The sequence below is a fragment of the Somniosus microcephalus genome, chromosome 6, assembly GCF_052327205.1.
Source record: "Somniosus microcephalus isolate GS21.2 chromosome 6, FLI_Smic_1.0, whole genome shotgun sequence".
NCBI lineage: Eukaryota > Metazoa > Chordata > Chondrichthyes > Squaliformes > Somniosidae > Somniosus > Somniosus microcephalus.
Window position 1 is genome coordinate 244,764,573 of NC_140992.1, and position 12,282 is coordinate 244,776,854.

At 43.0% G+C, this 12,282-nt stretch overlaps 1 protein-coding gene across 1 annotated transcript; it reads left to right on the top strand.

The window, feature by feature from the left end:
* The first annotated feature begins 644 nt into the window (after positions 1-644).
* On the top strand, positions 645-2,973 carry LOC147116612 (adenosine receptor A3-like). Its single transcript, XM_085989526.1, has one exon. The coding sequence runs from the start codon at positions 679-681 to the stop codon at positions 1,771-1,773; it is 1,095 nt and encodes a 364-aa protein (XP_085845652.1). The 5' UTR covers positions 645-678; the 3' UTR covers positions 1,774-2,973.
* Positions 2,974-12,282: the final 9,309 nt, after the last annotated feature.

Sequence of the window (12,282 nt, forward strand, 5' to 3'; positions counted from 1 at the left end):
TTTCTCCCATGTCACAAAATGAAAAGTTTTCACTTCTGTTGACACTTCTATTACAATAACAGTACCGGGGCAGGTCCGGGTGTCGCCACTTTCTGAGGGAGACTGTATTGAGCGCCAAGCTGAAATCATGAAACGACAACATTAGAAATGGATATTTTTTTCATTCAAGGCTTTCCTTTGCGTTAATTGAACAGTAGACGCCGCTGACAGCGCGGAATGTATTATTCATTTAAATCATCTAAAGTGTGGCTTTTGGAAGCGATTGATAAAATAGATCGACTTACAGTGAAAATAAAACACCCTTTGGACTGCTCTCTGACATTAGGTACCCGTCGTAAATGACAATTTTATTCTACTCATGGCTCTTCTTAAAAATAAAGTATTCTCCATTTCCCTACTCCAATGTTGAAATGATTATTTTTTACCCTGGCGTTGAGTTACACTGTGTGTGTGTGTGTGTGTGTGTAATGTGCTTGTCTTTAACGTTAAGGACCAGCCCAGACCACACGCTGACTGCGCTGCTGATGTTCTGTAATGTAGACAGACAGCGTGGATCTGGCAGGCGAGCCTGACCTGTCTCTCTCTCTCCCACTCTTTTGCAGGTGAATGTGCTTCAGTCAACTTTGAGTTGTCCGGGCGGACAGGCTTCGTGCCGAGAACTCCACTCATGCGAATGTGATGCCGGACTACCTCATTAACCTGACGGCGGAGGGCGCCCGGTGCCCCGGCCAGAGATGCCCACCCTCTCCCGGTGCAGACACGAACGGCACCGACCCCGCCTGCAGCTGGTGTTGCTGCGGTCTGGTCAACAGGACACTGGTGATCGCCTTCATGGTCAGCCTGGCTTGTGGGGTGGTCGTGGGCAACACCATCACGTTGACAGTTTTCCTCAGGACCCGGCAGTTCCGGACCCCCCAGGGTTATCTGAAAGTCTCCCTAGCCCTGGCCGATTTGATGGTGGGGCTCCTGGTGGTCCCCTTCTCCGTCTACACCGAGATCGCCTTGCTGATGAGCGGCACGCCGCCCGTCTGGTACCAGGGCTATTCGGCCGCGGGGGGCGGCCAGCCCTGGCAGCCCTGCAACCTGATGGGACTGGTGTTCGCCGGCTGCACCTTCGTGTCCATCAGCACCATCTTCTTGCTGACGGTGGAGCGGAGCGTGGCCATCCTGAAACCCCTGCACAAGGACTCGGTCATCACCCGGAGGAGGACCTGCCTGCTGATCTCCTGCTCCTGGGTGGCCGGCTTCCTGCTGGCCCTGGCCCCTTTGCTCTTCAGCGACGAGTTTTCCCTCGAGTACAACGAGTGCAGTCGGATGTGCAACTACGCCTTCGTGCCCAAGGCTCCCCACAACCCCAGCTGTAGCATCCTGCTGCTCTTCCCCGCTTTCGACTTCACCCTGCTGGGCGGCACTCTGGTGGTCAACCTGCTGTCGTTCAGCAGTATCCGCCGCTACTCCAAGAAGCGCAAGTTCTTGGCCGAGGTGGACAACTTCTCGGGCTCCCTGCGCCCGTCCTTCTCGGACATCAAAGCCGCCAAGACCATAGCCATCCTGACTTTTGTCTTCACTGCCTCCTTCAGCCCCATCGCCGCCTTCGTGGTGGGCAATGTCATCGGCTATCGCTGGTGCAACTTCTCCTTCTTTGCCTTTTGGATCCTGGCGTCCAACAGCTGCTGTAATGTGGTGATCTACAGTATCAGAGACCAGCGGTTCCGCAAGGGGCTGCACCAGTTGTTCCACAAAAACCTGCACGCATTGCCAGAAAAGAACTGAGCTTTAAGGGACTGTCGTTTTCCTGCAGGGAATACATCGCCTTTCTGACTGATAATAAAGACCATCATATTGATCCATTGAGTGCAAAAGTCTTACCTAAGCTTTCAAAATACCAACTTCTTTCACATTAATATTGGACATCATATTTAAGTTAGGTTTACCTGCACTAAACACCAACTACTGGTGCTCTTTGATGTACATTTCCTTTCAATAATTTTGATTTGATTAAGCAGATCTTTTACCTCCATTTCATGTGCATATTGTTACTACTGAAACCCTACACCTATGTTTTCAAACTTATTTAAATTTTCGTTCCAGTTTTGTTCTTAAATTAAATCCTTGTTCTGTGAGGATGTTGAGTGCACAAGTCTTACCTCACTTTCAAAATACCAACTTCTTTCAGATTATGTAATACTGGAAACATCAGTTAAATACTAATTACAAAGAGGAATTTGGGAAATTTATGAAGGTACAAACATTTTCTTACTGTGCGTTCTATGACTTGTATACATTTGTTACTTTGACACAGGCATTCAATGCCATCTTTAAAAGTATTAATGCAATGTTATCAATCAATATCACTCACCTGGCATTATTATTTTAACGTTTTCAAAATGACTTTGTGTGGGATGGTACCATTGAGTGGAAGGGCATTAGTTGAATCCCACTGCACTAAAGTTTCAGTGTGCTGGTGGGAAGGAGCGTTGAGTACCAGGTAATTAGAAGGAAGGTCATTTCTGGGCCAGTCTTATACACCTCCTAGTCCAGAGTTCAGAGCCACAGTGACAAAGGATTAGGAGCAAGTCACCCCCACTTTCTCTGCTACTGTGGGTGAGTGTGTCATAATAATGTGATTGGAAATTGTACAGTCTGTCACAATCAATCACTTGAAGTGTTTCAAAAGCATGATAAACTAAATGTTTTAATGATTACATTTAGAAAATGACTGGCCTATAAGCTTAATTGTTCTGTTCAAACTCTTATTAACATTTAGAAATTCTACATTTTTGCTTGATCAACATTCATACAGTACTGGCAAATCAAAGATTATTTAAGTGTTTTTTTTCTCTTTTTTTAATGAGGCATTTCATTGAGATCTACTTTGAACACCATCTCATTATAAAACTTGTATGCACTTTATTTGTTCCTGTTTCTGAATAAATGAATGTGGTAAATATTTTACTTAGCATGGGAATAAAAAATGGCAATGTTATGTCTTTGTTGGATTAACTTATTTCAAACACTTTGAACCTTGCTAAAGTGTAAGTGGTCTCTCTCTTAGGCAGAATGTTGAAACATAGAAACATAGAAGATAGGAGCAGGAGTAGGCCATTCGGCCCCTCGAGCCTGTTCTGCCATTTAATGAGATCATGGCTGATCATCCAAATTCAGTACCCTGTCCCTGCTTTCTCCTCATATCCCTTGATCCCTTTAGCCTTAAGAAATATATCTAACTCCTTCTTGAATATATTTAATGAATTGTCCTCAACTGCCTTCTGTGGTAGAGAATTCCACAGGTTCACCACTCTCTGGGTGAAGAAATTCCTCCTCATCTCAGTCCTAAAAGGCTTACCCTTTATCCTTAGACTGTGACCCCTGGTTCTGGACTCTCCGACCATCGGGAACATCCTTCCTGCATCTAGTCTGTCTAGTCCTGTTAGAATTTTATAAGTTTCAATGAGATCCCCTCTCATTCTTCTAAACTCTAGCAAATATAAGCCTACTCAACCCAATCTCTCCTCATACGTCATTCCTGCCATCCCAGGTATCAGTCTGGTGAATCTACGCTGCACTCTCTCCATGGCAAGAACATCCTTCCTCAGATAAGGCGACCAAAACGGCACACAATACTCAAGGTGTGGTCTCACCAAGGCCCTGTACAACTGCAGCAAGACATCCTTGCTCCTGTACTCGAATCCTCTCGCTATGAAGGCCAACATACCATTTGCCTTCTTAATCGCCTGCTGCACCTGCATGCTTACCTTCAGTGACTGGTGCACAAGGACACCCAGGTCTCGTTGCACTTCCCCTTTTCCCAATCTATTGTCATTCAGATAATAATCTGTCTTCCTGTTTTTGCCACCGAAGTGGATAACCTCGCATTTATTCACATTATACTGCATCTGCCCAATCAACCAAACTGTCCAAATCATACTGGAGTTTCTCTGCATCCTCCTCACAGCAAACACGCCCACCCAGCTTTGTGTCGTCTGCAAACTTGGAGATATTACATCTAGTTCCCTCGTCTAGATCATTAATATATATTGTGAATAGCTGGGGTCCTAGCACCGATCCCTGCGGTACCCCACTAGTCACTGCCTGCCACTCGGAAAAAGACCCGTTAATTCCAACTCTTTGCTTCCTGTCTGCCAACCAGTTCTCTATCCAAGTCAGTACCTTACCTCCAATCCCATGTGCTTTAACTTTGCACGCTAATCTCTTATGCGGGACCTTATCAAAAACCTTCTGAAAGTCCAAATGCACCACATCCACTGGTTCTCCCTTATCTATTCTACCAGTTACATCCTCAAAAAATTCCAGTAGATTAGTCAAGCATGATTTACCTTTTGTAAATCCATGTTGACTTTGTCCGATCCTGTCACTGTTTTCCAAGTGCTCTGCTATTACATCTTTTATAATGGACTCTAGCATTTTCCCCACTACTGATGTCAGCCTTACCGGTCTATAATTCCCCATTTTCTCTCTGCCACCTTTTTTAAATAGTGTGATTACATTAGCTATCCTCCAATCCATGGGAACTGTTCCAGAGTCTATAGAATTTTGGAAGATGACCAGCAATGCATCTGCTATTTCTAGGGCCACTTCCTTAAGCACCCTAGAATGTAGATTATCAGGCCCTGGGGATTTATCGGCCTTCAATCCTGTCAATTTCCCGAACACCATTTCCCTACAAATACTGATTTCATTCAATTCCTCCCTCTCATTAGACCCTATGTTCCCCGACATCTTTGGGAGGTTATTTGTGTCCTCCTTTGTGAAGACAGAATCAAACTATGTATTTAATTGGTCTGCCATTTCTTTGTTCCCCATTATAAATTCCCCTGATTCTGACTGCAAGGGACCTATGCTTGACTTCACCAATCTTTTTCTCTTCACATAGCTATAGAAGCTTTTACAGTCAGTTTTTATGTTCCCTGCAAGCTTGCTCTCATAATGTATTTTCACCCTCTTAATTAATCCCTTTGTCCTCCTTTGCTGAATGCTAAACTGCTCCCAATCCTCAGTTTTGCTGCTTTTTCTGGCCAAATTATATGTCCTCTCCTTGGATATTATGCTATCCCTAATTTCCATTGGTAGCCACAGTTGAGTCACCTTTTTTGTTTTATTTTTATGCCAAACAGGGATGAACAAATTCTATAGTTCATCCATGCGATCTTTAAATGTTTGCCATTCCCAATCCATCCTAGCCAACTCGTGCCACATACCATCATAGTTCCCTTTATTTAAAATTCAGGACCCTAGTCTCTGAGTCAACGACTTCACTCTCCATCTTAATGCAGAATTCTATCATATTATGATCGCTCCTCCCCAAGGGGCCTCGCACAACAAGATTGCTAATTAATCCTTTCTCATTACACAATATCCAGTCTAAGATGGCCTGATCTCTAGTTGGTTCCTCGACATATTGGTCCAGGAAACCATCCCGTATACACTCTAGGAATTCCTCCTCCACAGTATTGTTACTAATTTGGTTAGCCCAATCTATATGTAGATTAAAGTCACCCATGATAATTGCTGTGCCCTTATTGCACGCGTCCCAGTTTAATGCCATCCCCAACCTCAGCATTACTGATTAGGGGTCTGTATACAACTCCCACTAATGTTTTCTGCCCCTTGGTATTTCTCAGCTCTGCCCATACAGATTCCACATCATCAGAGCTAATATCCTTCCTTACTATTGTGTTAATCTCCTCTTTAACCAGCAATGCTACCCCACCTCCTTTTCCTTTATTCCTGTCCTTCCTGAATATTGAATACCCCTGGATGTTGAATTCACAGCCTTGGTCACCCTGGAGTCATGTCTCTGTAATCCCAATTATATCATATCTGTTTACATCTATTTGCGCAGCTAATTCATCGAACTTATTACGAATGCTCCTCACATTAAGACACAAAGCCTTCAGGCTTGATTTTTTAACACTCTTAGCCCTTTTAGAATTATTATTTACTGTAGCCCTGTTTGATTTACACCCTTGATTTCTCTGCCTTCCACTTTTGCTTTTCTCCTTCCTGTCTTTTGTTTCTATCCTTGCTTCCCTTTCCTCTGTCTCCCTGCACAGGTTACCAACCTTCTGCCATTTTAGTTTAAACCCTCCCCAACAGCACTAGCAAACACTCCCTCTAGGACATCGGTCCCTGTCCCGCCCAGGTGCAAACCGTCCAGTTTGTACTGGTCCCACCTCCCCCAGAACCAGTTCCAATGTCCCAGGAATTTGAATCCCTCCCCCTTGCACCATTCCTCTAGCCACGTATTCATCTGAAATACCTTCTATTTCTACTCTGACTAGCATGTGGCACTGGTAGTAATCCTGAGATTACTACCTTTGAGGTCCTATTTTTTAATTTAGCTCCTAACTCCCTATATTCAGCTTTTAGGACCTCATCCCATTTTTTACCTATATCATTGGTACCTATATGCACCACGATAACTGGCTGTTCACCCTCCCCCTCCAGAATGCGCTGCAGCCGCCCCGGGACATCCTTGACACTTGCACCAGGGAGGCAACATACCATCCTGGAGTCTCGTTTGTGGCCGCAGAAATGCCCATCTATTCCCCTTACAATAGAATCCCCTATCACTATAGCTCTCCTGCTCTTTTTCCTCCCGTCCTTTGCAGCAGGACCACCCATGGTGCCAGGAAGTTGGCTGCTGCTGCCTTTCCCCCGATAAGCCATCTCCCTCAACAATATCCAAGTGGTATATCTGTTTGAGAGGGGGATGGCCACAGGGGACCCCTGCACTACCTGCCTGTGCCTACTACTCTGCCTGGCGGTCACCCATTCCCTTCTTGCCTGTGCAGCCTTTACCTGCGGTGTGACCAACTCATTAAACGTGCTATCCATGATGTCCTCAGCATCATGAATGCTCCAGTATGTGTCCATTCACAGCTCCAGTGCTGCAATGCTGTCTGCCAGTAGCTGCAGCTGGATACACTTCCCGCACACATGGTCATCAGGGACACAGGAAGTGTCCCTGATTTCCCACATAGTGCAGGAGGAGCATGCCATGGGGCCGAGCTGTGCTGTCATGACTTACCATTTAATTAATTCAAATTAAATTAAATCAAATCAATACCACCAATTACACTACAATTAAATGATATACTCAAGGGCCCTTGTTTACTAGCACTCCCCGCTACATAACAGAGACCTTACAAACTATAACCACAAAAATTAAGACCTTCTAAACTTTATAAACTATTAACCTTAACTGTCAAACTATAGAGTAGTATAAATACTCACCTGGCCGTACTCACCCAATTAGCTGCTTCCTCTTGCCCGTGTCACTTTTTGAATCAGTTTAACTAAATCTTAAGATTCTTGGATCAAAACAAGAAACTGAACCCCGCATGTTTAATATGTAGAGGATAAGTCCAAGTCAATTACTAGACTAGCATGTTTTTCCATATATATATATATAAAATTAAAAATGTATATATTTAAATTTTTATTACCTCCACTTTAGAATAAAGTGTGTCAGTATAGGGCACCTTAATGAATGTTGGTAGATTGAAACCAAATCCTTTTCTCTTTGATAAGTCACTAAGTCCACAAAATTCTAACAGGGCTAAGCAACACATAAGAAATATAAGCATAAATAGGAATGAGCTACCTGGGCTTTGAGGACCAGCGGTTGGACACTGCTACCTTTAATGAAAGTGAAACACTCTCATACAAGTTTTTGCCTTGGGGTGGGAGGGGGAGTAGCTTCATTTAAAGGGGAATACCCAATACTGAAACTGGGTGCTAAAAATTATTAAATTTTCCAGAATTGAGATCTTTCACCTGATAAGTATAAAAATGCACTCACCATATAGAAAGAAAGCTGTCTATGCACTTGCTTTGAGGCTATGGCAGCCATAATGGGGTCAGTTTTAACCTTATCCCTGGAGGCAGCTCACCCAAATTATTGAAATGAGGTCCGAGGCCCAATGTTGGGTGAGCTATGGACTTCCCAATTGGTACACACGCTATCTGCGCACTGTTGGTTATGCGCCGGAGAACGGGCGATCATCAATTTCTACCCCAATGTGTGCAGATCAGGTTATTTCTTTCAAGATTCACAGATTATTCCTTTTTCATTAACGGTACTGACTCTGCACTCACTCAGATATTTTCACTTATGTTACAGTGTTGCCGCTGATAGCAGCCCCAACTGTTCACCAGTTATGCTGCGAAGTAAATGAGGTGCTGCTCCTCCCTTGTGGAGAATCACAGAAAAAACGCTTTTTTTTGCCAGCAGCATTAACTGGCTGTACAGAGCAGCAAAATGGGTTTCCCCAGCCATTAGATTAGGTCTGGTGGCCAGAAATTAATTGTAAATTATGAATTTCGAACAATTGCCCAAGTGAAGTTGCATGTAATGTCAAACAGACCGATTCCAGAGCACTGGAGGCCAAGGCTATTATAGAACTGCTTCCACCTGGAACAATAAAGGACACAATAATGTGATCTCTGCAGCGTTTCAATTATACAGCTAATCCAAAACTGGATTCAAAGCAGAAGTGAATGTCAAGTGCGAGCAGTTCTGTAGGGATAAGTAAGCACTGGGATTTGAATCACATTGTTTGCATCAGCCAAATTGAAACCTTTTCAAGTGGGACTTGATCAATATAGAGAACATTTACAATGCACGAATGTAAACATGAATGATGATTCCCTGGAACTGTTGTTCTAAGAAAGGAGTAACATTTATTGATGAGGTAACAGAAAGGGTGGATGAGGGCCTTGCAGCTGGTGTTGTGTATATGGACTTTCAAAGGGCGTTTGATAAAGTACCACATATTACTTGTTAGCAAAATCAAAGCCCATTTGGATAAAAGGGGCAGTGGTAGCATGGATGCAACATTGGCTAAGGGATAGAGTTGTGGTGAGTTGCTGTTTTTCAGACTGGAGAGAGGTATACAGTGGAGTTCTCCAAGGTTCAATACTAGGACCACTGCTGTTTTTGATATACATCAATGACTTGGACTTGGGGGTACAGGGCACAATTTTGAAATTTGCAGATGACTCAAAACTTGGAAGTGTAGTAAACAGTGCAGAGGATAGTAATAGACTTCAAGAGGACATAGACAGGCTGGTGGAATGGGTGGATTGCTCTTCGAAAGAGATGGCCCAGACTTGATGAGATGAATTGCCTCCTTCTGTGCTGTATTATTCTGTGATTCTATAATCATTAAAACATAGACATGTTTACAGATTAGTAATTAGGTAACTGTAATCTGAATCTGCCTATGTCAAGGGGAGTCTCTGGAGAATTCCTGGGCTTCCCGGAGAATTCTAATATTAATGTGCTTTCAAGGCTTCATCAGAACTCATGCCAGCTGAAGAACGTCCTATTAGCTCCCCAAGAAACTGAAGACAAAGGCACCTTCTTTTGTGTTGGCCCCTTCCAGGGCCTCCCCTGTTCTATTGGCGAAGCGGAGTGCTGCTCTGAAATTCCAACCAGCACACCGGGGCGGGTGCTGCTGAAATGCCTTTACTGACATATTGCACCGGCTCCACATATGCTAATGATTGTGTCCCTGTATTTTGGCTTAAGGTCTGGGCCTTTCCACAGGCAGACACAAAGTGCTCCACCACGCTTCTGCTGGCATGGTTGCCTGAGTGAAATTTCAGGGCCCTAGTTTCTATATTTGTGTTTCTACAATCTAATTTATATATACTTCTCTTAAGTGTATATTTTGGATAAAGGCTCAATTTATTTTCCTTATTTGTGTCTGACTGTCATTCACTCGTGCCATTCCTATGCAGTGCAATCTGTAATTTAGAGCTGCTCATTGGAAACCACAAGAGTTACAATTGGTGCTGACAGAAATACTTTCATAACCTGATGATTCAAAATAACATTCTCTTTCACTCTGCAATTAAAGTTTACAAAACAAAGTGTAGGGATTTCGCAATAATTTCGAGATTTTCTATAGTTCCGAAGATTGAATTTTGATTAAAGAATACCTGGGTAATATACCTTTAAAAATCCAGGGATCAAAATGGCCACCAGACCACATGGCAGAAGACAAAAGACATTGAAAAGGCAGCTTGTGTGTGTGTCTGTGAAAAAGGTGAAGATCAAAGATGGCTGACCAGACTGCCAATCAAAGGCAGTTCAGGGAGTTCCCCCTCCCTGCAGAGACAATCGATGTGTTTACAGAAACTGCTACAATGTTTACACAAATGATTACTGCGATTTCAGTCTGACCACAAGGACAATGACTTTTGTTTACACTAACCTACTCAAGCAATCAAGGAAATAGACATGCTTTTTTTTCAAACCACGGCAGCTTTATTCAAAGTCCATCACAGACAATGAGGACACATTTAAACTGCAGCTTTATTCAAAACCCATTACAGACAATGGGGACAGTTTGGATCCCTTTTGTTTAGCCCAGATACATCCAGATTTGGGCGGGCCCCAAATGGGGTATAAAAGATAGCTTCTCAGAAGCCATCTCTCTCTCTGTGGCCTCGCCTCCGTGCCCTCTACAACGTGGGAGCCTGCCTAAAGGAGTGGAACACCAGCAGTTTACTTTTGAAATACTGGGTTTTTTTTACTTCGGGGCAGTGAAGATCAAAGATCACAGGGCATGGAGCAGACGGTTTTCATTGGTGAGCATATATTTTTCTGGCCCATTACAAGGCAACTTAGAATAGGTATAGGGGTGGGAATTAAGTGGGAATTTTGTTAGAACTGTGATTTTAGTTGATTTTCCCTCGTTGTGTCTGTTCTCTCCTCCCCTATTTAAGTAACAGTGTTGCACTAGCAGACAAGGCTGTAGTGAACACTGAGAGTAGCTGTATTAAAGTGCTGTTTTTAAGTAAAGCCACTAAGCAAAGGTGCTGTAGTGAGCAAGGTGTTTCTATATTAAAAGTGCTATTAAAAAGGTGTTGCACTAAGCAGAGAAGTGCTTCAGTGGACACTAAAGGTTCTGCATTAAAGTGCTGTTTTTAAGTAAAAGCCACTAAGCAAAGGTGCTGTAGTGAGCAAGGTGTTTCTATATTAAAAGTGCTATTAAAAAGGGTGTTGCACTAAGCAGAGAAGTGCTTCAGTGGACACTAAGGGTTCTGTATTAAAGTGCTGTTTTTAAGTAAAAGCCACTAAGCAAAGGTGCTGTAGTGAGCAAGGTGTTTCTATATTAAAAGTGCTATTAAAAAGGGTGTTGCACTAAGCAGAGAAGTGCTTCAGTGGACACTAAGGGTTCTGTATTAAAGTGCTGTTTTTAAGTAAAAGCCACTAAGCAAAGGTGCTGTAGTGAGCAAGGTGTTTCTATATTAAAAGTGCTATTAAAAAGGGTGTTGCACTAAGCAGAGAAGTGCTTCAGTGGACACTAAGGGTTCTGTATTAAAGTGCTGTTTTTAAGTAAAAGCCACTAAGCAAAGGTGCTGTAGTGAGCAAGGTGTTTCTATATTAAAAGTGCTATTAAAAAGGGTGTTGCACTAAGCAGAGGAGTGCTTCAGTGGACACTAAGGGTTCTGTATTAAAGTGCTGTTTTTAAGTAAAAGCCACTAAGCAAAGGTGCTGTAGTGAGCAAGGTGTTTCTATATTAAAAGTGCTATTAAAAAGGGTGTTGCACTAAGCAGAGGAGTGCTTCAGTGGACACTAAGGGTTCTGTATTAAAGTGCTGTTTTTAAGTAAAAGCCACTAAGCAAAGGTGCTGTAGTGAGCAAGGTGTTTCTATATTAAAAGTGCTATTAAAAAGGGTGTTGCACTAAGCAGAGAAGTGCTTCAGTGGACACTAAGGGTTCTGTATTAAAGTGCTGTTTTTAAGTAAAAGCAACTAAGCAAAGGTGCTGTAGTGAGCAAGGTGTTTCTATATTAAAAGTGCTATTAAAAAGGGTGTTGCACTAAGCAGAGGAGTGCTTCAGTGGACACTAAGGGTTCTGTATTAAAGTGCTGTTTTTAAGTAAAAGCCACTAAGCAAAGGTGCTGTAGTGAGCAAGGTGTTTCTATATTAAAAGTGCTATTAAAAAGGGTGTTGCACTAAGCAGAGAAGTGCTTCAGTGGACACTAAGGGTTCTGTATTAAAGTGCTGTTTTTAAGTAAAAGCCACTAAGCAAAGGTGCTGTAGTGAGCAAGGTGTTTCTATATTAAAAGTGCTATTAAAAAGGGTGTTGCACTAAGCAGAGAAGTGCTTCAGTGGACACTAAGGGTTCTGTATTAAAGTGCTGTTTTTAAGTAAAAGCCACTAAGCAAATGTGCTGTAGTGAGCAAGGTGTTTCCATATTAAAAGTGCTATTAAAAAGGGTGTTGCACTAAGCAGAGAGGTGCTT

What these genes read in the sequence shown, in the direction of transcription:
- LOC147116612 (XM_085989526.1), top strand. Translation starts at nt 679, where the DNA reads ATGCCGGACTACCTCATTAACCTGACGGCGGAGGGCGCCCGGTGCCCC.